Source organism: Saimiri boliviensis, chromosome 18, assembly GCF_048565385.1.
Source record: "Saimiri boliviensis isolate mSaiBol1 chromosome 18, mSaiBol1.pri, whole genome shotgun sequence".
In the NCBI taxonomy this organism is placed as follows: domain Eukaryota; kingdom Metazoa; phylum Chordata; class Mammalia; order Primates; family Cebidae; genus Saimiri; species Saimiri boliviensis.
The window spans coordinates 386,214-413,721 of record NC_133466.1 but is presented as its reverse complement, the minus strand read 5'-3'; the positions used below and the strand labels follow the sequence as shown (position 1 = coordinate 413,721).

Genomic DNA, 27,508 nt, shown 5'->3' with positions numbered 1-27,508 from the left:
ATTTAAAGGGTGGTGAAAGCCTCATTCTGTACACATCCTTGCAGGGAAAGTGGCCGCTTTAGAGCTTCATCCCACCATCAGGCGTGGAGCACGAGGTGGGCACCAGGGCCCCGGAGCAGCCAGGCGGACGTGGGGAGTTCAGATGCTGGCAGTTTCCTTCCGTGACTGCTTTGTTTTTCAAGCTGTCCAGTCTGTACTCCAGGAATGCCTTCAGGATGTAACGTGTCCTGAAGGAGGGATGTTCTAAAGTGGACACATTTAATTTACCTCTGAAATGTGCTCTGTCTTCAGGTCACATATACCAGAAGCTCTGAGATTGAAGAGCTGAAAGCCACTATCGAAAATCTGCAGGAGAACCAAAAACGATTACAAAAGGAGAAAGCAGAAGAAATTGAACAACTCCATGAAGTCATTGAGAAGCTGCAGCAGGAGCTGTCCCTCATGGGGCCCGAGTTGCACGAAGTCAGCCACAGTCAGGCTGGCAGTCTGCAGAGTGAGCTGCTCTGCTCCCAGGCTGGGGGCCCTGTCGGGCAGGCGCTGCAGGGCAGGCTCGAGGCTGCGCTCGAAGCCAAGGATGCCATGAGCCGGCTGCTGGCTGAGCAGGAGCACCGGTACAGCCAGGCCCTGCAGGCCCTGCAGCGGCGCCTCCAGGGTGCAGAGGAGGCTGCGGAGCGGCAGCTGGCTGAGCTGGAGCGCAGTGCAGCTCTCAGGGAAGCTGAGGCCGAAGGCATGGCCTCCAGGATCCAGGAGTTTGAAGCAGCGCTGAGAGCGAAGGAAGTGATGATTGCCGAGAGGGATTTAGAAATCCACGCTCTGAACCAGCGGAAGGTGGCCCACTCTGCTGAGCTGGAGGCCATCCTGTCAGCCTTGGCCCACCTCCGCCGCGCCCTGGAGCAGCAGCCCCTGACAGCCCTGGCGGAGCCCCCCGAGCTGCAGCGGCTCCGAGCACAGTGCGCCCATCTCGGCCGCCAGCTGCAGGTGCTGCACCAGCGGTTCCTGAGGTGCTGGGTGGAGCTGGACAAGCAGCAGGCCTGCGGCGCCGCAGCTCACACTGGGGTGCCCGGGGTGCACCCGCAGCCTTGCGCGGACGGTGACGTGGAGGCCGCCCATGATGCTGCCTTGGAGCCAGCTGTCCCCAACCCACGGGTAGGCTCCCCTGCGGGCCATGGCAGGGTTTTTTGTTTGTTTGTTTTTTAACTCTTACTCCTTTTCTGCTTTAATTTTAATGACTTCTTTCTGTGCTGGGCACTGGGCGGTTGGCACTGGGTGGTTGTCTCCTTTCATGGTATAGCAGAGAAAGGAGCCTGAAGCTCAGGCCAGCCTAGGCCGGCTCAGGGTCATTACGCAGTGAAGCTGGGCTGAGGCTTTCACTGTTTTGTACCATTTTAAGCTTATCGTTTTAAGTTTTTAAAAATAATTCTTCCTGTAGGGCGTGGTGGCTCATGCCTGTAATCTCAGCACTTTGGGAGGCTGAGGCTGCAGGTGGGTCACGAGGTCAGGAGTTTAAGACCATCCTGGCCAACATGGTGAAACCCCATCTCTACTAAAAACTACAAAAATTAGCTAGGTGCAATGGCAGGTGCCTGTAATCCCAGCTACTTGGGAGGCTGAGGCAGGAGAATCGCTCGAACCTGGATGGCAGAGGTTGCAGTGAGCCGAGATCATGCCACTGCACTCCATCCTGCACAACAGAGTGAGACTCCATCTCAAACAAACAAATAAAAAAACAATTTTTTCTTTAACGTGCTGGGGACCGTCCCGTGAAAGGAGCTCACTGTGAGAGGCGGTCCTGCTTGAGTTCCCTCCCTGGTTTCTGATGGAATGGTTTGCGGGTCGATAGCATTGCCTGTGTGAGATATCGTTGGAGCTGGAGGCCCTGCAGGAGTCATCTTCTAAGGCTCCCACTTGTGTTTGAGCAGAGCCTTGGGGACATGCTGCCTACCACCCCCATGCCTGCTGGGGTCTTTGTAGAGTGGCTCCAGCTCTCAGATGCCCCAGTCCGCCTTGCTCTGTGGGGCCACCCTGGGTTGGGGCAGCTTCTGCTGGGTCCTCAGCCCTGTTTCCGTGTGGCTTGCTGGGATCAAGGTGCTCTGCTGCTGATAGCACTGCCACCTCCCTCTGACATCCCTGCTGGCTGCTGGAGCGGCTCCCAGCTCCAGGCCACCTAGGAGCAGCCCCTGCAGTAGCCTCCTGCATGCTCAGCTTTCCTCTGTCTCCTTTGTCAAGGGTGATCTGCAGCCCATCCTGGTGACGTTGAAGGACACACCTCTCTGCAAGCAAGAAGGCATGATGTCGGTGCTCAGCGTCTGTCAGAGGCAGCTGCAGGCGGAGCTGCTCTCGGTGAAAAATGAAATGTGCCTGAGTCTGGAGGATGGCGGCAAGGTGTGGGGACGAGGGGAGGTGTGCGGGCGACCCGGGAGAGGCTGGACACATGGTGTCGAGGTGTGGGGACGAGGGGAGGTGTGCGGGCGACCCGGGAGAGGCTGGACACATGGTGTCGAGGTGTGGGGACGAGGGGAGGTGTGCGGGCGACCCGGGAGAGGCTGGACACATGGTGTCGAGGTGTGGGGACGAGGGGAGGTGTGCGGGCGACCCGGGAGAGGCTGGACACATGGTGTCGAGGTGTGGGGACGAGGGGAGGTGTGCGGGCGACCCGGGAGAGGCTGAGTACAGAACACGTGAGTCCTGCCCTGGGCAGAGCTGGGCATTCTGCTGAGGTGAGGAGCGCAGTCTGTGCCAGCAGTGACATGTTCCGATGAGCTGTCCATAACTGTCGTGAACTTTCCCGCGTGCTTCATTTAAGCCACTTTCTAGAAACAGTTGGTTTCTTGTAATTGATACAAATGGATTTAACTTGTTCCAGGGTTAGTCCTGGGGTTTTCTTTTCATGTGAGGACCACATTGCCATGGGGCTCACCTCAGCTCAGGACTTTGATGGCCAGCATCGGTTTTACTTTAACAGGCTTCAGATTTATTTTTTTAATCTGTTCATTTCCCTCTATATTGTCACTCGAAAAAAAGCTCAGCTTCTTTCCCCCAGCAAAGGAGGTTGCACCTTGACAACCTCAAATCGTAGCAGGGTTGACCTTTAGCGAGAAGAGCTGGTACTGGTGCTTCTCCCACCCGGTGCTCCAGGTGCGAGTCTCCAGCACCCCATCAGAAGCTCCTTCGAGGAGGCTGCCCTCTCCTGGGGGTGCGTCAGGTACGGATGGCGCCTTTCTTCTTTTCTCTTTTTTTTTTTGAGACAGGGTCTTGCTTTGTTGCCCAGGCTGGAGTGCAGTGTTGCAATCTCGGCTCACTACAGTCTCTGCCTCCTGGGTTCAAGTGATTCTCCAGCCTCAGCCTCCCCAGTAACTGAGGTTACAGACACATGCTACCACACCCAGCTAATTTTTTTGTAGTTTTAGTAAAGATGGGGTTTTACCATGTTGGCCAGACTGGTCTCAAACTCCTGACCTCAGGTGATCTGCTCACGTAGGGCTCCCAAACTGCCAGAATTACAGATGTGAGCCACCATGCCCGGCCAGTGGCGCCTCCTCCAGTCCAAGGCCCAACATAGCCATCCTGGACACACAGCTGCCCGCCCTCCTCCTCCTCCTCCTCCTCCTCTTCCTGGACACAGCCGCCCACCCTGCTGCTCCTCCTCCCTGTCCCTTCTATCGCTAAACATGCCCCAACTACTGCAGGCTCTGAAACCCAGAGGCTCTGACACCAGAATTGCTGGGCAGATGTTTTGGGGTCTCAAGTGTGGTATGGAAGTATGCGTGGATCTAATGCCTGCTGAAACCTGGGCTCAGCCGAGCCCTTCGCAGCCCTGGTGAGTGTCCCGCACGATGCTGGGACATTTCTTGCGTGAGTGCAGGTGCCGCCTTTTCCTTGGCCCATACTGCATGCACTTCATTGGCATTTAGAGCCTGAAAGAGTCTGAATTCCACGGAAGTCAGGGAAGGACGGGCCTAGGCTTGCAGTTCTGAGGAGAGCCTTGTACCTGGTTCACATGCTCTCAGGAAATATGTCCTGTGTAGAGAGAGCCCTTCATGTCTCCTGTGGCAGGAACGTTTCTTTGAATTCTTAAGCTCAGCCCTGCCTGAGCTGTTTGCCAGTCTTAGAAGTTACACACAAACTCCAAATCCATCACATAAACCACAGTTTTGTGTTTTCAGTGTCCAAATATAGAACCTTACCATCCTTCTTCCATTGTACGAAGCTTGTGTCCTTAATCATTGCAGAAATAGGTTATGATAGTTGCCTTTTAATAAAGCAAAGAGATGTAAACCGTGGTTCTGTTTCTCACAGAATTAAATAAACTTGAAGTGTGCTGGGCTCACTTTGGAGCCTCACCCCTGAGTGCTCAGAAGCTCCCTTAATCCGCTGGTCAACACCAGACAGCCGAGTGCGACTCCTGGTAAGCCAGGTATTCCACCCATGCCTGTTCTGTTTTACCTGCAGAGTCAGGAAAAGGTGCCGGAAGATTGTCAGCTGCCAAAGGGCGACCTTATAGCTCAGGTGAAAAGACTCCAGGAAAAATTGAGCTGTTTGCTGGATTCCATGACTTTCCAGGACGTGGACGCTGCTGACATGAAGTCTCCACGGCTTGTGGCCTCTGCACACCTGCTGGAGAGCCACTGGGGTGATGATTCCCATGATGGCGAAGAGCCAGACAGATCAGCCCCTGTCAATGTGTGTGATGCCAGTACAGCCACAGGGGAGCTAACTGATATCATCAAAAATCAGGGTTCTTTGATACCAGATGAAGTGCCAGATTCTCCCATTCAAGAAAAATCAGAATGTCAGGACGGGCCCCGTTCTTCACCCACCAGCCTGCTTGGCAGCCTCCACCTCCGGAGCCGTGCAATGGAGGCCAGGCCCCCGAAGAGCCCGGTCAGGATGTTGGACCTGTCTTCCTGGAGCTCCCCTGAGGTTCTCAGGAAGGACTGGACCTTGGAGCCCCAGCCAAGCCTCCCTCTGACGCCCCACTCAGGCGCCCTAAGCCTATGTAGTGCTGACACCTCCCCGCGGGACAGGGCGGACGCCTCGCTGCTGCAGGCCCAGGGGCCGGGGCTGCTTTGTTACCCAAGCGTGTCCGCAGCAGCGCTGGCCCCGAAGTGGGCCGGGTCTCCGCCAGATGACCTCCATGTGGAGAGGGTGGCTGTGGTAGGTGCCTGCCCTGTGCCCAGGTCTGGTGTTCTTGGGGGGAATGTGGCCTGTCCAGCATCACTGGCAGCTGCCATTGTGTGTTCACTGTCTGACAGCACACGGCCTCACAGTCCTGTGTGGGGCCAGCTCTCAGGACTGGCGTCATGGGAGCGTTCAGATTATTTCAGTTGTTCAGGTATTTTTTAAAATACCTGAGATGCATTTTCCCACCTCAGACTTACCCTGGGCATGCTTCTCCACTGACGCTGACTGCAGGAGGCACAGCCACAGACACATCTCCTGTGTGATGGGCATAGGGTTCTTTGTCCAGAATGTTTTCTTAGATGTATTTTTAGAAATGCTTCAAATTATTTTCGTTCGTTTGCTTTGTTTTGTTTTGTTTTCAAGACAGAGTCTTGCTCTGTCGCCCAGGCTGGAGTTCAGTGGCGCCATCTCAGCTAACTGCAGTCTCTGCCCCCTGGATTCAAGTGATTCTCCTGTCTCAGCGTCCTGAGTAGCTGGGATTACAGACGCACGCCACCACGCCTGGCTAATTTTTGTATTTTTAGTAGAGACAGGGTTTCACCATGTTGGCCAGGCTGGTCTCGAACTCCTGACCTCAGGTGATCCACCCGCCTCTGCCTCCCAAAGTGCTGAGATTACAGGCATGAGCCACCGCGCCCACCCAGGAATGCTTCATATTTTTAACAGGTTTCACATATGCTGATTAATTTTAATAATTTTTGAGTTAGATCAATTATTTCTTTTTTTTTTTTTTTTTTTTTTTGAGACAGAGTTTTGCTCTTGTTACCCAGGCTGGAGTGCAATGGCGCGATCTCGGCTCACCGCAACCTCCGCCTCCTGGGTTCAGGCAGTTCTCCTGCCTCAGCCTCCTGAGTAGCTGGGATTACAGGCACGTGCCACCATGCCCAGCTAATTTTTTGTATTTTTAGTAGAGACGGGGTTTCACTGTGTTGACCAGGATGGTCTCGATCTCTTGACCTCGTGATCCACCCACCTCGGCCTCCCAAAGTGCTGGGATTACAGGCTTGAGCCACCGCGCCTGGCAGATCAATTATTTCTAACATCATTTTGGGATTTTGTCTATCTTGAGTAAGATAAAATAAAAAATTGTGTACAGCTGGGCTTACTCTTGCAATCCCAGCACTCTGGGAGGCCAAGGTAGGAGGATTGCTTGAGCCCAGGAGTTTGAGACCAGCCTGGGTAACATGGTGAGAGCCCATCTCTACAAAAAAAAACACAAAAAATCAGCTGAGCGTGCTGGTGCCACCCATGGTCCCAGCTCCTCAGGAGGCTAGGCAGGAGGATCACTTGACCGGGGGAGGTTGAGGATGCAGTGAGCTGAGATCAAACCACTGCACTCTAGCCTGGGTGACAGAGTGAGACCCTGCCTCAAAAAATAATTCAGCAGATAGATATTATCTGAAACATTTACTATCATTTCATGGAAAACAATTTAAATCTGAAATATTTGCTATTGGCTGCTTTAAAATATTTCTGAAGAGCTGTGGGTGAATCATCCAAATTACTGGAAGCATTCGACCTCCAGGTGTTCACCAGTTTTGAGTTGTTTCATTTGGGGTCTGTGTGGGAATATGATAAATTCAGGCCTCAGAAAGTTTTCAGCTGGCAAAGTCAGCTCTATGATGTAATTACTCATTATTTTATGACCATTTAAAAGTCTACTTATCTGAACAGGAGAAAGATGTGGAAGATTTTATAACATCTTTTGATCCTCAAGAAACGTTAAGTTCACCTCCTCCTGGATTAAAAGGAAAGACCGACGGAAGTGAGAAAAGTGAGTTGGTTATCTTCCGTTCATAGTTTTTTATTTCAGTGGTTTCATAGCACAGAATACTCAAAGAATGCTGTGTCCTTCACCCGGTTCTGCATCTGCCCTGCACCGACCTCCACCCCGGCTCTGCCCTCTGTCAGGTGTGCACTTGGGGCCTCTTGACTCCCGAAAACACATCTGTGCCTTTCACACAGCCAAGGTTGCCGGCTCGGGCTGCGCTCCACCCCGGAATATGCACCCTGACCCAAGGCTGGCATCTCAGCTACAGCTGCAGACCTTGCTCAGATCTCACCGATTGTCCCCTTAGCGTCCTTTAGGGAGAAGACACCCAAGCTCACAGGCTGCGTTCAGGTGTCTTTGGCGGGATGGAGACTGGGGCGGTGCACCCCATGTTTCCAGGCTCTGCTACCTTGCCCGCCTGCCCTGCCTTCCCTCCCCTTGGGGTGGATGTCCCTTTCTCTGCTGTGGGTCTCAGGGCAGAGGCACCGCTGATGGTGTGGTGTGTCCTCGCAATGGCGTGTGGCGCTGCTTGCCCGGGCTCCCTCGTGGCAGGAGGTGTGTGGGGTTGACCTGGCGGTTGTTGGTAGGGTGGCTGGGTTGGAAGTCACATTCTTTCAGGGATTATGTGCCTGTCCACTGCCTCCGGGCCTGCGCCTTCCAGTGGCGCATGACTGTGGAGGGGCCCTGTGCGGTCAGGGTGGAGCGCACCCCTTGACTCGGACTTCTTCCTCGTTCTTCTTTTCTTGGGTCACATCTATGGGTTTCTCTCTTCTTTCTGTAATTACTGTTATTCAAATATATCAGACCTCCAGGGTTCTCTAATTTTTCCCCCCTATTTCTGCTTTTTATTTTTGTTCTCATTTCTAAGAGGTTTTCTTCAGAACTTTATTTTTCAACATTTGTGCTAAGTATTTTGTTCCTGCTCTCATATATTTTAAATTTCTCAGTTCTTTCTTATCCTAACTGTTCCTCTCTCCTATAGCTTCATCTCCTTGCTTCTTTTCTTTTTTTTTGGGGGGGGGGGTTGTTCTTGAGTTTATTTTGGGCACAGGCAGGTGAGGGGTCCCTGTACCTGGAGGAAGGTGTTGGTTCCTGAGGTGAAGCTTGGCTCATGCTGATGGCACAGGGTCCCGTGGGACAGCGGGAATGTGGTCGTGGACTCCCAGAGCTCTGACCGCCCACGGGAATGTGGTCGTGGACTCCCGGAGCTCTGACCGCCCACGGGAATGTGGTCGTGGACTCCCGGAGCTCTGACCGCCCACAGGAATGTGGTTGTGGACTCCCTGAGCTCTGAACACCCACTGGTGGCACCTGCTGGCCTCCATTTCCTTAGGATGGAGAGGGCTGGGGCGTGGTGCCGGGCGCCCATGTCACTGGGTGACAGTGCCCTTGGCGGTCACATCCCAGTGTTCCTGGTACATGCTGTGGGTGCTGCTGTGGGATCGTGGCACAGGGAAATGCCAGAGTCCTTCATCCTCAGGGATTTCTCAAACACCTGCTGCATTAGATGATTTTGCCAAAGATTTATTCGTCATGATCTTTCACTGAAATACTCAGGGCAGAAGTGGGACTTGGCGACACGATTAGGCACAAAGACTCGCAGGCGGTATGCGGTGGCCGGTGGCTGTGCAGCGGGAAGGCAGCGACCCAGCACCCCACACCCTCGAGCTGCGCCTGAGGCCTTCAGGCTGTTCTCTCGGCACTTGCCGACACTCACAGAAATCTGCGCTTTGTTGCTTCGTGTTGTGAAGAATGAGCGGTTGTTTCTCTGAGGAGGTCGTGTCATCCCGAGGCTGACCTCTGTCTGCGTCGCCGGCCTCTGCTCCTCCCTAGCATGCTCTCTGCTCACCAGGCTGTGCTGGGGCATCCCCAGGTACCTGAGCGCCACAGCCTCCTCTCCTCAGGAGCCTTGTCCACACAGAGGGCCTGTCTCGCTGGTGTCCTCATCCTCTGGGAAGGTCCAGCACCATTTTTCCAGGGTCCCTGACACAATCCTGCCTCAGTTTCCAAAGCGCCCCCCTCCCTGTGGGCAGGTGGAGCTGCAGCTCTCCAGGATGGACCAGGGCCTCTTGCATTGGGAGGTTTTAAACACTCTGCCTTGAGAACCCGCACCCACCAGACACAGGAGCAGCACCGCAGGCACCCACAGCAGGCACGGTCAGCGTCTATTGAGCAGGCCTTGGACACCTGTCCACTGCTGCCTTTGCTCCATGGCTGGCACGGAGGATGCAGGCCCTGCATGTTCACCTGCTCTTAGGGGCTTGCCAAAGCCATCTGGGTTTTGTGGAGTCTTTGGGGGCCATGTCTGGAAAAGTGAGCAGGGGTCCCCTAAAGCTGGCACTTGAATCAGTGATGCTGCTAAGTTGCATTTTCTTACTTGTGTGGCATTCTCACCTGGGTTATGTTTTTATGAAGGTATTTTGGGGCCCATCTGTGTTCACTTCATGGTGTGGTTGTCACTGGGGCTACAGGCCGATCGCCCCTGCCTTGCCTCTGCGGCGTATCCCCTGAGGAACCCTGCAGAGAGCTGCAGGTGGGACCCTGACAGTATGGTGTTTTTAGGTGATGGCTCAGGTTTTGGAGCAAAACTGAGCCCAGGGTCCGGAGGCCTTGAGGCTCACACTGCTGGTCCTGTGACCCCTGCTCCCATCTCTGGAAGGTTTCAGCCACTGCCGGAAGCCATGAAGGAGAAGGAAGTCCATCCGAAGCACATGAAGGTAGGGCTGGTGGGGACGGCCCTCACAGCTCACAGGTGCAGCCTCTGGGGCAGCTCCCAAGCCCGGCGTCCTGCCTCACCAGGGAGAGCCTCTGAGCACCTGCATTTTAATGACTCACATGAAACAGGACTAGTCTCAGCCCAGCCCCCACGGTGGCCCCGGAAGCCGCCCGCCCAGCTCTGCACTGGCCTTGTGGGTGGCTCCTCCCATCCTGGCAGGATGGTCCTGTGTGCCCATGGGCAGGTGGTGTTGCTTCAAGCTGCAGAGCCAGCCTGTGCCCCCTCCCTGCTGTGCCCTGCTTCTCGAGCGGCTGAGGCTTCAGACGTCTCAGTGCTCTAGGACTGAGCCAGGTTCTCTTCGGCGGGTGGGACAGAAGCCACATCCTCCTCTGAGTCAACTTTGAAGGCAGAATTTAGTGGAACTTTTCATAGGCTTTCTTTTCTCACCCAGTTTAGCGATCATTTTATTGCAAAACCATTGACAAAAACTTGGCTAAGCAAGTGAGTGATGGAATCAAACCACTGCACCGTCTTACTCAGGCAGCAAACGGATTCCCAAGAAGTTTTCATGTCAGTGAAACCCATTCTGAAATTGCACAGGAAGTCCTCGCTTAGTGTTGCCCCTGGGTTCTTGGAAGCTGACCTTGTGCGAGGGACAGCTCTGTGCTGCTGGTGCAGGTCCGGTTGTCTCAGGGGCCCTCAGGTTGCCTTCGTTACATGCGTTTCACTTAAAGTGGGTTTCCAAGAACCCATCCATGATGATAAGTGAGGGCTACTGCTTTCAGAGTTAAACTTGTTTTACTTTTGCCTGGGCGTGGTCGCTCGCACCTGGAATCCCAACACTTTGGGAGGCTGTCGGGAGGATCACTTGAGCCCAGTTTGAGACCAGCATGGGCAGTGTAGTAAGACCTCATCTCTGTCAGACCTGAGTCAATTAAACCTCTTTTCTTAATTTAAAAAAAAGACACCACTTATTTAACTTATTTTACCTTTTTAAACATTGGAGAATTGGAGAGATTGATTTTTTAAAATCTGTTTTTTATTTCTTCTTTGCATTTTCCTTTTTTTTTTTGTTTTGAGACAGGATCTTACTCTGGCTTTAGCAGAGTGGTGCAATCACAGCTGACTGCCATCTCTGTCTCTTGGGCTCAAGCGATCCTCCCACCTCAGCTTCCCAAGTAGCTGGGATTACAGGTGTGCACCACCACATCCGGCTAATTTTTTTTTTTTTAATGGAGTCTCACTGTGTTGCCCAGGCTGGAGTATAGTAGCGCAATCTCAGCTCACTGTAACCTCCACTTCCTGGGTTCAGGCGATTCTCCTGCCTTAGCATCTGGAGTAGCTAGGACTACAGGCATGCGCCACCACACCCGGCTATGTTTTGTATTTTTAGTAGAGACAGGGTTTTACCATGTTGGCAAGGCTGGTCTCGAACTCCTGACTTCAGGTGATGCATTTGCCTTGGCCTCCCAAAGTGGTAGGATTACAGGTGTGAGCCATGGCGCCCAGCCCACCCAGCTAAGTTTTGTATTTTCTGTAGAGTTGGAGTGTTGCCATGTTATCCAGGCTGGTCTTGAGCTCCTGAGCTCAAGTGATCTGCTCACCTCAGCCTCCCATGGTGCTGGGATTACAATGTGAGCCCCTGCACCCAGCCTCAAATTTTTATATAATACGTCTGCTTATTGTAAAAATTCCTTACAATAATTTTACTGATGTGCCCCCAAAAAATATTAACACAAAAGTAGTAGAAACCAAATTGCATCCTATGTTTACTTTAAAGACAGTTGAACAACTGGAAACAATTTTACTTTAAACACAATGCATATAGCATAAGATGAAAGCAAACCCGGGTAGGGTGTAGAGTGTATGACACAGCTGAGGAAGCGAGGACCCTCCACAGGCGTGGGCGGCAGAGCAGCCTGGTCCTGACCGTGGAGGCTGTGGAACCTTCCGAGCCCCAGCAATGGTGTCTGTGGGACCCCCCCCGGGTAGCCCCACAGGCCACGCTGCAAGGTACCCACTGGGCTCAGTCCTACTTCCCGACCTCACGGGAGCCCAGCTATGGGGCTCCATGTCACCTGGCGGGACCCCACTTCCCGACCTCATGGGAGCCCAGCTGCGGGGGACCCACGTCACCTGGCAGGGCCTCACTTTCTTCTCAGACTCATGGGAACGCAGCTGCAGGGGCCCCACATCACCTGGCAGGGCCTCACGGGAACCCAGCTGCAGGGGCCCAACGTCACCTGGCGGGAGCTGTGGCCCAGGGCCTTTGTGTCATTTTTCTTCATGAGAGATGTTTTTAAAAATGCATTTTCTCAATATAAAATCTAGAAAAGCATATTAAAAAGAAGGAACTGGCCTGTCCTCTGCAGCTGGAGGACAGGGGCCAAGCAACCTCAGGGCCTCCCCCCACCTTGCTCCCACCCACCCTGCTCCCACCTGCAGACCTCTGTTCTCAGCTGCCTCATGCTTAACAGACCTGTGAGCTGGGACCTCGGGCAGGGCTTGCTGGGGATAGCTTTCTCTGCTCCCCATTCCCAGCACAGGCAGCTTCACCCCACACTGGTGGTTGGCGCTGGCCTCAGCTGGACCATGTGCAGAGGCCTCCTGGGTGACCGTTGTGTGGCATCCTTGTAGTGTGCCAGGAGGGCCGGTAGTGTGTATTGACTTTGTGACCTGGCTTCAGACATTGGCCTGAAGCCCTGCCTTGAGCTTCGCCCAGGCTTAGACGGGATGGTGTCCCCCTCAGGGAGCGGGTGGAGTGAAGGAATTGGTGGGGCCATCTTTGGAGTGGCTCATACAGGAATTCAGTCTTCAAGCCTGACTTCCATGTGGTCTTCCTGAAGGCTGGGGGAGGATGGCTTGAAAACCTTGTAGCTCGAGAAGTGGGCACCACCTGCACAGAGCCAAGGCTCTCCACGGCTGCCCGCCCTCACGGAGCCGTGGCTGCAGCTCAGGGCAGCAGGTGGTGTGGAGCATGGCTGTGTGGGGTGGCAGGTGACTCCCTCCTCTCGATGCCCTTTCCTGCCACAGGCTTTGCTGCAGATGGTGCGTGATGAGAGCCACCAGATCCTGGCGCTGTCAGAAGGCCTCATGCCCCCCAGTGCTCTGGGCACAGGCGAGCCACACCCAGCCTGGAAGGGAAACGAGGTACCGGATGGCTTGCTCCATGTTGGGGGAAGACAGTTTTATTGGCACCTCACATCTTTTCCCAAGGATTTAAGGAGCTTGCAGCAACGGCTGCATTTTCAGGGCCACGTGTGGGCACCTGTAGTCTCGGGTTTCTTTAGCACAACCAAAAAGACAGAGGTCCGAGAACCCTGGGGAGGCCTTCCCACTTCCCACAGCGGGCGCAGACTCTGGGAGCAGGTTCCCTACGGGACGTGGAGGTGTGTGTGGGGCAGAAGCGCTCCAGGCTTTTGGGCCCATGCCCTGCATGAGTCCCCAGGAGGCCGAGTGCTCTCCCTGCGTGAGTCCCCGGAGGCCGAGAGTGCTCTTCCTGTGTGAGTTCCCGGGAGGCCAAGAGTGCTCTCTCTGCCATGTGGCCCTGAGGACTCAGCCCATCACACCACTTGGCCCCAAGGCCCCTCCTCCTGCCCCTCGGGTGACTTGCCCTCTGGCCTTGTTCCTGCCCTTGGGCCTCTCCTACCTCCCCTTCCACACCCCAAGCCCCAGTAACTGGACCTCAGGGCCTCATCTCTGTGCTGCCTCTCCCCTGTCCCACTTCTCCCCAATCCCTGCCCATCTCCCTGCTTTTCTCCTTCCAGCACCAGAGTTTGTGGAGTGGGTGCTGAGCCAGTCATGCTCCCTCCCATCTCCCATGTCTGCCTCCTGCCCCTGTGTCTGCCTCTGACCAGGATGAGAGCTTCGTGAGGGAGGGATGGACTTTGTCCCCTGTGCCTGGAACTCGCAGGGCGTACCGGTACCCTGGAGAGCTAGTGGGTCAGCTCCATCTGCCACTGCCTGCCCCTCCAGCAGGCCCTTGTCCTGTGCGAGCGGCAGCCTGGCTGGCACTTGGGAGGCTCATTGGTGCTGCGTGCCACCCTGGGGACCAGTGGGCAGCTCCTTGCAGCCTTAGACCCCCTCTAGGCTCCGGGCCTCGAAGGTGCAGCAGCAGGAAAAGAAAGAAGGAGCTTTGCTGATGTTTTCCTGACCTTACCGTATCATGTTTTTCACCTCTTCTCTTCTCTTCTCACGATGGCAGTGTTTACTTCTGGAGCCCTGAATGGCCCTGGGCAGTGTGTGTCTTCTCTTCTGTCAGGGTCATTTCTGTTTGAACTCGTGTCCATCTGTTCAGCTGCCATAACAGAACACCCCAGTGCAGGGGCCTAAACGGCAGACCTTGGTTTCGTCTGTTCTGGAATCAGGTGCCACAGGGCTGGGTGCTGGTTTGCAGAGAGCTCTGCCCTGCTGTGGCCTCCCATGGTGGCGAGCGAGTGAGCTCTGGCATCTCTTCTTACGAGGCCTCATTTACCCTGAATCACCTCCCACAGGCCCCATCTGCAAACGCAGTCACACTGGGAACTGTGGGGAGCGAGCATGCAGTCCTCATGACACCTGCAGGTGCACTAGTGAGGACTGTTTCCTCCTTCACACCTTAGAACCTGCCCACCACGTTCCCTGACTGGAGTGGGGAGTTTCTGCAGGTTGTGCAGGAGGCATTTGAAAAAGAGCAGGAGATGCAGGGGGTTGAGCTGCAGCCCTAACTTGGGGGCTTGGATCTGGGGGGTTGCAGCTCCCTGCTTGAAAGGCTGGAGAAGGTCATCCGTGAACAGGTGAGGGACACCTGTGCCACCAGGCCTCAGGAGTCCAGCCCTGGCAGAGTGGGTGACACAGACTTTTTTGTATCTGAATTTTGTTTGTTTCTCTCCCCTCTGGCTGTGACCCAGGTGGTCACGCTCAGTCCACGCGGGATGCTATGATTTTCCGTCTGCAGCTCTAACGAGGACAGCTGTGCATGTGATCCGCCCTCACCGCCTCACTCTGTTTCGAGATTAGCAGCTAGAGACATTCCTTGTTCCAAGTAGCCCCTCCTGGGTGGTGAGGTGCTCTGTGTGCAGGGCTGAGTAGCGTTGGTGCCATGGGGACACTGGAAATTCTGTCACCACCATTGCACATGTGAGGAGACCCAGTGTTGAGAGTAACCAGCTTGCAGGCCTCATGCAGGGTAGCGTGGCCCAGCCCTGATGCCCACGGGCCTGACCGGAGGCCCAGGGGCTACTGTGCACCCTCTCTAGACTCAGCAGGCTTGGAAGGGGCGTGCGGCAGCCACCTGGGGCTCAGGCTGCTTTTCCTCCTGTGCCGCCAGGGAGACCTGCAGGAAAAGTCACTGGAGCATCTTCACCTGCTGGACCGGAGCAGCCTGCTGTCCGAGATCCAGGCTCTGCGTGCCCAGCTGCGCATGACGCACCTGCAGAACCAGGAGAAGCTGCAGCACCTGCACATGGCGCTGACCAGCGCGGAGGCGTGTGGGAGCCAGCAGGAGCACCAGCTGCGCAGGCAGGGTGGGTGCCACTGTTCACACCGCCTGTGGGGCCCTGCCCCTGTCCTTGCCCACCTGACACACACCTGTGTGGCCTTGGGGCAGAGGGTGGTGACAGGCTGTCATCTTGTCGGGCCCCCAAATGTTGCTACAGTTGTCAGCTGATAGAAGGGAGCAGAAAGGACCCTGGAGACAGGCAGAGCCGGGAGGGGCTGGCGCATGGAGGCCTCATGGCCAGGCCCGGTGTGGGCAGGAGGGGTCTGTGTTGGGCTGAGTGCTGGCAGAGTTTGGGGAGCTTGCACTAGAGTTAGGAATGTCTTGTAGGTTTCTACATTGAGTTTAGGTCCTTTGGGAGTTTTTATGTAGACGCTCATGTCATCGTGGGTAAGTAATGATTGATTTTTCATTTCCCGCCCTCGTTTTCTTGGGTGCTGTGCCGCCAGCTGCTTGGGCAGACGCCCTTCCCTGCTCGCAGTTTTGGGGGCAGGACCTGGTCTCGTGCCCGTGTGGGTGGGCTCAGGCACCCTTGGTCAGCTCGGGCAAGTGCCTTCTGTTCCTAGTTTTGGATTCTGTCAAGGGGAAAAGCCTTGCAGTTGAGGCCACGGCCTTTGTCCCCACGCCTTGTCCTTCCCTTCATGCTCTCTGGGCCGGGGGCGGGCGCTGGTCTCAGTTTCCTCTCTCTCGCGAAGGGGCGCTGGTCTGTTTCTCTCTCGAGGGGCGCTGGTCTCAGTTTCCTTTCCCTCGTGAGGGGTGCTGGTCTGTTTCCTCTCTCTCACGAGGGGTGCTGGTCTGTTTCCTCTCTCTCACGAGGGGCGCTGGTCTGTTTCCTTTCTCTGGAGAGGGGCGCTGATCTCTAGATTCCTTTCTCTTGTGCCTTTTTCTGCTTGATGCTGGGTAGCACCAGCCCCATGGGGGTTTGGGAAGTATCCCCTCTGTTGTCTAGAATTGGGGTTATTTCTTCCTTAAGTTTTGGGAGAATTTTCCAGTAAAGCCACCTGGGCCTGGAGTTGCCTCTATTGGAGGCAGTTGAGGCTGTGGGTGGGGCTGGGGTGGCATTTCAGGATGGCCACAGGGATGCATCACTCCTGTACTCCATGGGCTCCCCGCCAGGAGCGTGGGCCCGGAAGGAAGTGGCCCAGATGGCAGAAATGAGCGTCCTGCTCCATCCACAACGAAAGCTTCTAGTCCACAGAACCTCCTTTCTTCCTGAAGCGGATTCAGCCCGCACCCCGACGAGTCTGTCTCTGACCTGTGTTACACGTGCAGCATGTGGAGCTCACGGGGCCTGTATTTCTGTTCTTTCGTCTTTCTCAGTTGAACTGCTGACCTATAAAGTAGAGCAGGAGAAGTCCATTGCAGGCGACTTGCAGAAGACGCTGAGAGAAGAGGAGGAGAAAGCACACGGCCTGCAGAAGCTCCTGGCAGCTGAGCAGAGTGCCGTGCGGGATTTGAAGTCTGAGCTCTGCGGGTGCAGGCAGGAGAGCGAGCGGCTGTCCGGCTCCCTCCACGAGGTGCAGCAGGAGGTCCTCCAGCTGAGGTGCGTGGCATCCACCTTCCCTGGACCCTGGCGGGAGTCTCGCCATTTTGGCCACCATGTTTTGGCAATGAAGGGAAACAGAACCTCTGGCGGGCTGCAGTTGGGCAGCCCCAGGGGCACGGCACCCTGCTGTCCCTGGGCTGCTAAGCCTGCAGTGGGGGTGAAGCACATGCACAGGGCCTGGCAGGGTTCCGCCCTCCCCTCCTGGAGCTCCCAGCCTGTGTGGTCAGAGTGTTCTGTGACGCGAGGCCTGGGACCACCTGTGTCTCTGTGCAGATCCGTGCTGAGCAGTAAGGAGAACGAGCTGAAGGCCGTGCGTCAGGAGCTGGAGAGCGAGCAGGGGAAGGGGCGTGCCCTGCAGAGCCAGCTGGAGGAGGAGCAGCTGCGGCACCTGCAGAGGGAGGACCAGAATGCCAAGGCCCTGGAGGTGACTGGGTGTCGGGGCGAGGTGGCTGGCAGAGGCTGTGTCCCTTGGAAGCCTACAGCCATGCTTCTCTTCCGTCCTCCTTTCCTGTTCTTGAGGGCAGCATGCCCAGTTGACAGCAGTGTGAGGCAGCAGGATAGGGCTGTGTTTTCTACACCTTGGTGTAGTGGCAGCCACCACGGGGCAGACATTGCGATTACCCATGGGGGCACGTTATCCCTGCCTGAAGTGCCCACTGTCCCTGAGCATTACCTCTGGAGATGGACACAGCGCCCTTGCTGTCCGTCTGAGATGGAGTGCAGCCTCAGAGGTCTTCTGTGCACGGGGCAGGTCGGTGGCGGGGACCCTCGGCTTTGCGTGGCAGAGGCCCAGCAGGCATCGTAGGGCTGTCAAGCAAGTCTGCGCCAGCTCCATGGGCTGTGGCTTTCTACAGCATGGAAATGGTGGTTCATAGCAAGCAGGGTGCATATCTCTGAGCCTCTTTGGTTAGTGACTTTCTGATGAGGGGCCAGGGGACTTCTCTGAATCCAGGACATGCACGTGCAGTTTGTCAACACCACTTCCAACAAAGTGTGTCATCCCAATCTGGGTTTTCTGTTACTTGATGAACAAAAAAGCTTGTACCTACATATGGCTAATAGGTGCATTTCAAAAGGCAGGCTTGCTGGGCTAAGGTGTACAAACAGATGTGGACAGGAAAACGATTTAGACACTTTTCCTCGTGATTCAACGTCTCCTGTCGTGTCTTCTTGCCGCCTAGGAGCTGCGGGCATCTTTGGAGACGCAGCGTGCCCAGAGCAGTCGACTCTGTGTGGCACTGAAACACGAGCAGGTGGCCAAGGACAACCTGCAGAAGGAGCTGCGCATCGAGCACTCACGCTGCGAGGCCTTGTTGGCCCAGGAGCGGACCCAGCTCTCCGAGCTCCAGAAGGACCTGGCGGCTGAGGAGAGCCGCACCCTGGAGCTGTCGGAGGCCTTGCGGCATGAGCGGCTGCTGACCGAGCGGCTGAGCCAGAGGACACAGGAGGCTTGCGCGCAGCAGGACACACAGTCACAGCACGCTCTGCTGCGGAAGCTGAGGGAGGAGAAGTCCCGTGTGGTGGACTTGCAGGCCATGCTCGAAAAGCTGCAGCAGCAGGCCGTGCGCTCGCAGCAGCAGCTTGAGGCCGAGGCTCAGAAGCACTATGAGGAGCTGAGGAGAGAGAAGGAGGTAAGTGCCACGCTGAAGGCCACAGTGGAAGCCCTGCACACCCCAGAACGAGAGCTGAGATGCTTTCTGGAGAGAGAGAGGGAGAAACCAGCATGGTTGCAGGCAGAATTAGAGCAGTCGCACCCACGGTCAAAAGAGCAAGAAGCCCGTCAGGCTGCAAGGCGGAGCGCGGAAGCTGGGCAGAGCCCAGGGGCCATGGAGCAGTGGAAGAAGCAGCAGAGAGACAAGGAGAAGCTGGTGAGAGCCGCCCGCCGGCGGAGCGTCCGCACCTAGACTTGATAGCCGGTGGAGTTAGCGGGGTTCACGTGGGGGACGCGAGGTTTGTGTTGGCTCTCGGATCTGGTCTGCCCTGTCTGTGCCCTGGCGCGGGCCCCACACTGCTGTTTCTATAGCTTTCTAGAAAGTGTTGAAATCAGGAAGCATGATTCCTCCACCTTTATTCTTCCTTTTCGAGATTGTTTCAGCTCTGTGGGGCTTCTTGCTGTTCCATAGGAATTTGAGGATGGCTTTTGTATTTCTGCAGAAACTGCCATTGAGAGTTTCTTAGAGGTTGCATTAAATCTGCTGATAGCTCTGGCTAGTGCTGACAGCTGGGCAGTATGAGGTCTTCTGACCCATGATTACAGAATGTGTCTCTCCATTTAATTAGGTTGGGTTTTTTGTTTTTTGAGATAGAGTCTGGCTCTGTCACCCGGCTGGAGTGCAATAGCGTGATCTCAGCTCACTGCAACCGCTGCCTCCTTGGTTTAAGTGCTTCTTCTTGAGAGTAGTGTCACGTGCCTGTGGTCCCAGCTACATGGGAGGTGGCCTGGCTAATTTTTGTATCTTTAGTAGAAACGGGGTTTTGCCTTGTTGGCCAGGCTGGTCTCAAGCTCCTGACCTCCATTGACCCACCCACCTTGGCCTCTCAGAGTGCTGGGATTACGGGAGTGAGCCACTGCGCCCGCCGTTTAGTTACCCGTCTTCATCGGTTTCTTTCAACAGTGTTTTGTTGCTTTCAAAATATAAGTTGTATACTTTTGTTAAATTTATTTACCTATTTTTATTTTATTTTATTTTAATTTTGAGACAGATCTCATTCTGTCACTCAGGCTGGAGTGCAGTGGTGTGATCTCAACGTTGAATAGAAGTGATGAGGGCAGGCCGGGCACAGTGGCTGGTGCCTGTAATCCCAACACTTTGGAAGGCCAAGGCGGGTGGATCATTGGAGATCAGGAGTTTGAGACCAGCCTGGCCAACATGGCAAAAACCCATTTTTTCATTCTTTTTTTAAATAAAAGAGACGGGTTTCTTTGTGTTGGTCAGGCTGGTCTTGAACTCCTGACCTCAGGTGATCCACCTGCCTCAGCCTCCCAAAGTGCTGGGATTACAGGTGTTTGCCACTGTGCCCGGCCCAGGCGAAAGCCCATTTTTACTAAAAATAGAAAAAATTAGCTGGGTGTGGTGGTGCATGCACATAATCCCAGCTACTCAGGAGGTTGAGGCAGGAGAATTGCTTGAACCTGGGAGGCTTTGAGGTTGCAGTGAGCCGGGATTGCGCCACTGCACCCCTGGGCAACAAGAGCGAGACTGTGCCTCAAAAAAAACAACTCGGCCGGGCGCGGTGTCTCAAGCCTGTAATCCCAGCACTTTGGGAGGCTGAGGCGGGTGGATCACGAGGTCAAGAGATCGAGACCATCCTGGTCAACATGGTGAAACCTTATCTCTACTAAAAATACAAAAAATTAGCTGGGCATGGTGGTGCGTGCCTGTAATCCCAGCTACTCAGGAGGCTGAGGCAGGAGAATTGCCTGAACCCAGGAGGCGGAGGTTACGGTGAGCTGAGATCGCGCCATTGCACTCCAGCCTGGGTAACAAGAGCGAAACTCCGTCTCAAAAAAAAAAAAAACAAAACAAAAAAAACAACTCTTTGGAATACTTGTAGTGTTCTATTTCCAGAAGCCTTGGTGAGCAGGGAGGTGGTTTGGTGGCGCAGACAGTGTGGCCGAGCATGGCAAAAGCATCCGCTGCGGCTTTGTGGCAACGCAGCACCCTGGCTGAGTTGAGACCTGGGGTGTGTGTGGCCTTTCTCCCGGGCACAACACCCTGGCTGAGTTGAGACTTGGGGTGTGTGTTGCCTTTCTCCCGGGCACAGCACCCTGGCTGAGTTGAGACTTGGGGTGTGTGTGGCCTTTCTCCCGGGCACAGCACCCTGGCTGAGTTGAGACTTGGGGTGTGTGTGGCCTTTCTCCCGGGCACAGCACCCTGGCTGAGTTGAGACTTGGGGTGTGTGTGGCCTTTCTCCCGGGCACAGCACCCTGGCTGAGTTGAGACTTGGGGTGTGTGTTGCCTTTCTCCCGGGCACAGCACCCTGGCTGAGTTGAGACTTGGGGTGTGTGTGGCCTTTCTCCCGGGCACAGCACCCTGGCTGAGTTGAGACTTGGGGTGTGTGTTGCCTTTCTCCCGGGCACAGCACCCTGGCTGAGTTGAGACTTGGGGTGTGTGTTGCCTTTCTCCCGGGCACAGCACCCTGGCTGAGTTGAGATTTGGGGTGTGTGTTGCCTTTCTCCCGGGCACAGCACCCTGGCTGAGTTGAGACTTGGGGTGTGTGTTGCCTTTCTCCCGGGCACAGCACCCTGGCTGAGTTGAGATGGGATGTGTGTTTGCCTTTTTCCCGGGCAAGGGCTCTGCCTTTCATGGGGCGGTCAAGGGGTGCCTTTCATTTGCTTGTTGAGAATTTCCTGAAACCATGCCTGAAGTTTCCAGTCAACCTTTTATTTAATGTAGATTCTTTATTGAAAAGAATAGTAACACGAGTGCTTAAAAAAAAATACAAAGAAAACGTTTTCTAAGTTGTGTTAGTAACTTTCCTTCAGGATGCACCTTGACGTGTATTTTTAGTGAGGTGGCCCTTCCCGAGTTCGTTTTACTGAGGATGATGAATTTGATCTGGTTATAGAACCTTCTCTAGCTGAAGCCATTGAAGCCTCCCAAGATAGTGGTATGCCAGAGACAATTCCATCTTTTCTAAATAATATAATTTCATCAGTTCATCTGTATCTTACTTATCTTAGTAGAAAATAGAAAATAGAATGACTCCTGTTTGCTTACAAGGCCTGAGCATTGAGTGCGGCGCTGTCGGGAAGGTAGAGTCCAAGCTTGTCACCACAGTGGCAGGGGCACTGGTGCCACACAGTGCAGGCTCACCTGAGCATCCTCCGGGCTGGGTGGCCTCCGCTTAGTGCTGTGGATCCCTCCCTGACATGGCGAGCTGCCTGTGTGTCTGCACCTTGGGCCTCTTCCTGCTGGATCTGTCTGTTTTGTCACAAGGAAGCCCCAGCAGCACTGGTGACTCCAAGGCCCTTCAGAGGAGGCTGCCCATCCTTCCTTGCCCTGTCATGCAATGGCCTTTCTGTCCCTCGCCTGGAAGGAGTTGTGCACTGGGCAGGGCTCAGGCATCACTGACACGCTTCTCCTAGGCACCAGACATGGCCTGGGCCCCCATCCTGTAGAAGGGAAGGTTGCTGCTCCTCGAGGTCTGGCTTACGGGCCCAGGACCACATGGCCAGGCAGGCTAAGCCCAGGGCTGCACTCAGGCTCATACATGTGTGCACGTTCACATGCACATTTGTGCCCGTCCACGTCTGTGTTGGCGTGAGTGCCTGTGTGCGGTGCGTCAGGCCGTGTGGGTCCCAGTGGAAGACCACAGAGGCTGCCCGCCCAAGGGCCTGTTTCTTGTCTGTGAGGGGCCTTGCCTGTAACGTGACTGTGTGTTTTGGTCTTTTGTTGGGCAGTTGTTTTTTTTCTGAGATGGAGTCTTGCTCTGTTACCAGGCTGGAGTGCCATGGCACAATCTCAGCTCACTGCAACATCTGCCTCCTGGGTTCAAGCGATTCTTCCGCCTCAGTCTCCCAAGTAGCTGGGACTACAGGCGCATGCCACCATGCCTGGCTAATTTTTTTGTATTTTTAGTAGAGATGGGATTTCACCATGTTGGCCAGGATGGTCTCAATCTCTTAACCTCGTGATCCGCCCACCTCGGCCTCCTGAAGTGCTGGGATTACAGGCGTGAGCCACCGCATCTGGCCGGCTCGGCAGTTTTTTTTTTTGGTGGTGATTTTTTTGGAGTGGAGTCTAGCTCTGTGCTCCAGCTGGAGTGCAGTGGTGCACTCTCGGCTCACTGTAACCTCTGCCTCCTGGGTTCAAGCCATTCTCCTGCCTCAGCCTCCTGACTAGCTGGGACTACAGACATGTGCTATCATTTCCAGCTAATTTTTATATTTTTAGTAGAGACGGGTTTCTCCATGTTGGCCAGGCTGGTCTGAAACTCCTGACCTCAGGTGATCTGCCCGCCTCAGCCTCCTGAAGTGTTGGGATTACAGGTGTAAGCCGCTGCGCCCGGCTGTCAGTTTTGTTTGTGGACACTCAGATGAACATCTTATCCTTTTTCTGTTAACAACAGCGTGAATTAGAACTGCAGCGTCAGCGTGACTTGCATAAGATTAAGCAGCTTCAGCAGATGGTGAGAGACCTGGAGTCGAAGGATGGGGCACCTGGTGGCCGCCTCCACCCAGATTCTGCTCGCGGGGCTGCCAGCTCGGACGTGGACCACCTCCGGGAACAGCAGCGAGAGCTGGAGGCCATGAGGCAGCGGCTGCTCTGTGCTGTGGGGCTCCTCACCAGCTTCACCAGCCAGGCCGTGGGCAGGTATGCACCCGACCACCCGGCGCCCGCTGGGCCCTTGCAGCCACGAGTCTGTCTGAGAGCCTTCCTGAGGGCCTGGGCATGTCTGGTGTGAAGCCCCTGCTCCTTTGCACTTAACACTGTAGTCCTCTTCCTGGCACTCTCCTGAGGGATTCCGGAATGGCATTTACATTTTAACGTTAGGGAAAAAAATCCTGTTATTCAGAATACACCTAACGTGGGGCTTCCACGTTTCTTTGAGGTGGGTTGGTTCTCTTGACAGTTTGTAAAGTTGCTCACCACCCAGAGGGTTGGGTTTGGAGTCTCCTGTGCCCCCAGGCTGGCACTGCCCAGTGTCTGGGTCACTCTAGGCCACTCACAACCAGGATGATGATTGTGATGTTTCATGTGGACAGAAAGAGTAATGCTAATGAACTCAGCGAATACAGTTCTTTCTACACTTGGACTTAATTTAGAGAGCAGCTTGATTTTTTTTTTTTTTTTTCTTCTCTGAGCCTGAGCCTTGCTCTGTCTCCCAGGCTGGAGTGCAGTAGTGCAGTTTGGGCTCACTGCAACTGCAACCTCCGCCTCCCAAGTTCAAGCGATTCTCCTGCCTCAGCCTCCTGAGTAGCTGGGATTACAGGTGCCCACCACCACACCCAGCTGATAGTTGTATTTTTAGTAGAGACAGGGTTTCGCCATGCTGGCAAGGCGGGTCTCAAACTCCTGACCTCATGATCCGCCCGCCTCAGCCTCCCCAAATTGCTGGGATTACAGGCGTGATCCACCATGCCCGTCCAAGCAGTATGATTTCTAAGCCAAGTTTCATTCAGCACAGCAGTTTCAATCATTAATTCTGGTAGAAAGCTGCAGCACATGGCAGGCAGTGGCTTCCCATGCTGGAAGTTTGGGGCTTCTCTCTGTGCCTCATGGCTGGACGGTTCACACACAGGCCCCTCAGGAACCTGTCTTCTCTTTGTCTCTTGTGAGCAGACAGTTCTTCCGTAGTTTTGGATAATGCTTATTTGGGGTACGCATGAACCGTTAGGTGCCCGTTTATTTTTACAGGACAATTAATGATTGGACATCATCCAATGAGAAGGCAGTGGCATCTTTACTGCACACATTGGACGAGCTGAAGTCTGAGTTGAGCAGGCCCACCTCCTCCCAGGTAAGGGGTGAGCACCCCAGGTCCCTGCCCCGGCGCCTTCCCCAGAGGGGCCCTCTCGGCAGCTTTGTGGTTTCTTTTTGACGCTGTTTGGTTGTTTTTCCTCCCTCACTGTTTTCTCTGATGTCTTCTCTGACTTTATGTTGCTATCTGGGTGAGTGGATGGGGGCCGATCCTGTGGGCCAAGTGGAGACGGATGCCCTCCATGTCCTGGGTCACTTGTGTGTCTTCGGGGGCCGAGCCCTGCTGCCCACGGAATGCTGCATGGCTGTGTGGACACCCTCCTCACATGCCGCTTGCCGTGCGTGGCCCACACACATCCCGCAGCTGCTGGTCCGGAGGGGCCCTGGTTCTGCTCTGCTCCGGCTCTGGGGGGCTGATGCTCACCTCTGCCTGGCCCAGCCTGCTGGCTTTGTATTTGTGTTGATGGCCTTTGCTAGAAACAAAAACTCAAGTTCTCTTGGGAAAGTCCGAGCTCACTGTAAGCTGCCTCTGGAGGAGTTGGGAATCTGGCTGCTGTTATAACTTCCTGATGCGTGTTCTGTGGCATTTATGGAATTGTGACTTTTATCATGGAGCCCGTGCATGTGAGCTGCCGGAGAGTTGCACAGCGTCGTCATGGGTGGGGTGCACCCTGTCCATATTGGGCACTGGTGGCCTTCAGTGTGCCCACCTTCCGCAGGCTGACGTCCTTTTGGTGGTGGAAGTAGTAAGCCTGTTTTGAGGGGCTTCATATCTGCCCCCTTGGGATGAACTAATAGCGATCCAGCCACCTGTTAATAAGGTGCTGTTGGAACAACCAAATGGTCTGTGCTTTGTGACAGGCCTGCATCGTTCATAGAAGCCAGTTTTGTGCAAAGTCTGTGATTTGATGACTTTTACAGTTTTCTGCCAGCCCCACAAGCTTTGCATGGAACCCCAGACACGTTAATTACAATCCTAAAAGCAACTTGACAAAAAAAAAAAAACAAATAATGTACATGTCCTTTAGCTTACAAATTTATTTTCTTTTCTCCAAGAAAAAAATGGCAGCAGAGCTGCAGCTCCAGTTCGTGGACGTCCTGCTGAAAGACAACGTTTCCCTTACCAAAGCCCTCAGCACAGTGACCCGGGAGAAGCTGGAGCTGAGCAGGGCGGTGGCAAAGCTTGAGAAGATGCTGAAGCATCACCTGCAGAAGGGCTGCACCCCGAGTGTAGGTATCTGTGCTGAACTCTCACCTGCCCTAGCCCGAATGCCCTGGTCCAGCGCAGCTCCACCTCACAGGAGGCTTGGCTGCCTCCAGGGACCTGGGTGTGCCGGCTCCATCATCTCTGTTTGAAGTCTTGCTGAGTGTTACGGATGTTTGACCATCTCAGCAGACCTCCTGCTTCACCGACCCTGACCACCACTTGATGTTTGGTGCATGTTCCCAGCCCTAAAACACATTAAAGGGTGTTTTAGGGCTGGGCGTGGTGGCTCCAGCAGTTTGGAAAGCTGAGGTGGGTGGAACATCTAAGGTTGGGAGTTTGAGACCATCCTGATCAACATGGAGAAATCCCGTCTTTACCAAAAACACAAAAATTAGCTGGGTGTGGCGGCGGCGCCTGTAATCCCAGCTACTTGGGAGGCTGAGGCAGGAGAATCATTTGAACTCTGGAGGTGGAGGCTTCGGTGGGCCGAGATCTTCCCATTGCATTCCAACCTGGGCAACAAGAGCAAAACTCCGTCTCAAGAAAAAAAAAAACCCAAAGGGTATTTTGACTGAGAATATAATAATCTGCTTGAATTTAGAGTTTTATTTAAAGTAATTTATAATTTTCTTTTTTTTTTTTTTTTTTTGAGACAGAGCGTCAGTCACTCTGTCACCCAGGCTAGAGTACAATGGTGTGATCTCAGCTCACTGCAACTGTCACCTCCCAGGTTCAAGCAATTCTGTCTCAGCCTTCTAAATAGCTGGGATTATAAGCACCCACCACCATGCCCAGCTAATTTTTATATTTTTAGTAGAGACAGGGTTTTGCCTGTTGGCCAGCCTGGTCTCAAACTCCTGACCTCAAGTGATCCATTCGCCTCGGCCTCCCAAAATGCTGGGATTGCAGGCATGAGCCACTGCGCCCACCTAACTTATAATTTTCTTAATGGTATAGTTAGGTAGAGTCGTCTTCTGGAATGCCTGATTTATTTTTTATTCTTTTGCATTTAGGTTGTTTTGTTTGTGATTTGCTTCATTTTTTATAACTTTTTGAAAGTTATTTTTAAATTTACATGCCGTAAAATTTGCCCTTTTCTGGTGTTATGTCATACAAGTTTACACACACACACACACACACACACACCCCACCCCTACCCCCCGCAACCTTCATAAGTAACCACCACTCAGATCACACAGCGATAGCCCCCAAGAAAGAGCAGCAGCCACCCTGTCTGCCGCAGGCTGTGGCTCCTTCCCAGAAAGTTGTGTAAGTAGAACCAGGTGGCTTGGGACCTCTTACACTGGCTTCTTTCACTTCTGGGCTTTTTTCTGAGAAGGACCTTGCTCTGTCTCCCAGGCTGCAGTGTGGAGCAGTCACAGCTCACTGCAGCTTTGACCTCCCAGGCTCCGGGATCCTCCTGCCTCGGCCCCTGACCTAAGGTGGCGTTAGCAGGCAGCCCTCGGCCCTGAGATCACTTGCAACACCTCATCCGGTGGAAACGCTATGGAAACAGTGATGACCCTGTGTTGTTGAGGGTGCAGGGCAAGAGAAGTGCACGTTTGGTGCAGACACATTTTTTTCTGAGTATTTTTCACCCACTGTCGGCTGAATCCACGGGTGTAGAGAGCTGACAGTGACTGGCATTTCTAGGACCAGAGAATATGAGTGTTTAAGGTTTCAAGCTTTGAATTTGGGGTGATTTTATAAATAATTGGTTTTCTATTATCTACTAAAACGTACCTTTTTTGCAGTCATACTTCAGCAAATGGCATGTCGTAATTATCCCATGTTAATTCCTCGACTGATCACAGCATGCTATAAGCTAGACCCTGCTGAGGAAGGGCTGAGGATGAGGAGTGGTCAGCCTGGTCTCCCCACACACGGGCCTTCTCCAGCGCATGGGGTGGGAGCGCAACTCTCCTAACCTGCTCTTGCTGACGAGCAGCTCTGTAGACAGTGCTGGCTGTGCTTCCTTACAGAGGCCGGACAGGTCGGCTTGGAAGCCAGACGAAACGGTTCCAGAGAGTTCCCTGAGGCGCCCAGACCCTGGCTGGCTTCCACCAGCTGCCAGCGGGGAAGCCAACACCAGCAACGTCAAGGTAGGGACAGTGTCATGAGTATAGAACTTTGGTGCTTTTTTAAGTCCTGGGTTTGTAAATTGCAGGCAAAGCATTCTTGTGACCA

The 27,508-nt window shown here is 54.3% G+C and overlaps 1 protein-coding gene across 8 annotated transcripts in view; it reads left to right on the top strand.

Annotated features, from left to right (window-relative positions):
• PCNT (pericentrin) overlaps positions 1-27,508 on the top strand; it is a 123,253-nt gene that overhangs the window by 90,308 nt on the left and 5,437 nt on the right. For all 8 annotated transcript variants that reach the window (XM_074389373.1, XM_074389371.1, XM_074389370.1 and 5 more), the window contains 14 exons: positions 292-1,146; positions 2,227-2,382; positions 4,450-5,154; positions 6,856-6,955; positions 9,515-9,669; positions 12,702-12,818; positions 14,977-15,172; positions 16,465-16,687; positions 16,964-17,114; positions 17,872-18,321; positions 22,763-23,007; positions 24,052-24,154; positions 25,171-25,344; positions 27,304-27,423. In XM_074389373.1, the coding sequence (XP_074245474.1) occupies positions 292-1,146; positions 2,227-2,382; positions 4,450-5,154; positions 6,856-6,955; positions 9,515-9,669; positions 12,702-12,818; positions 14,977-15,172; positions 16,465-16,687; positions 16,964-17,114; positions 17,872-18,321; positions 22,763-23,007; positions 24,052-24,154; positions 25,171-25,344; positions 27,304-27,423 (3,750 nt within the window). The remainder of the gene's footprint in view (positions 1-291; positions 1,147-2,226; positions 2,383-4,449; positions 5,155-6,855; positions 6,956-9,514; positions 9,670-12,701; positions 12,819-14,976; positions 15,173-16,464; positions 16,688-16,963; positions 17,115-17,871; positions 18,322-22,762; positions 23,008-24,051; positions 24,155-25,170; positions 25,345-27,303; positions 27,424-27,508) is intronic.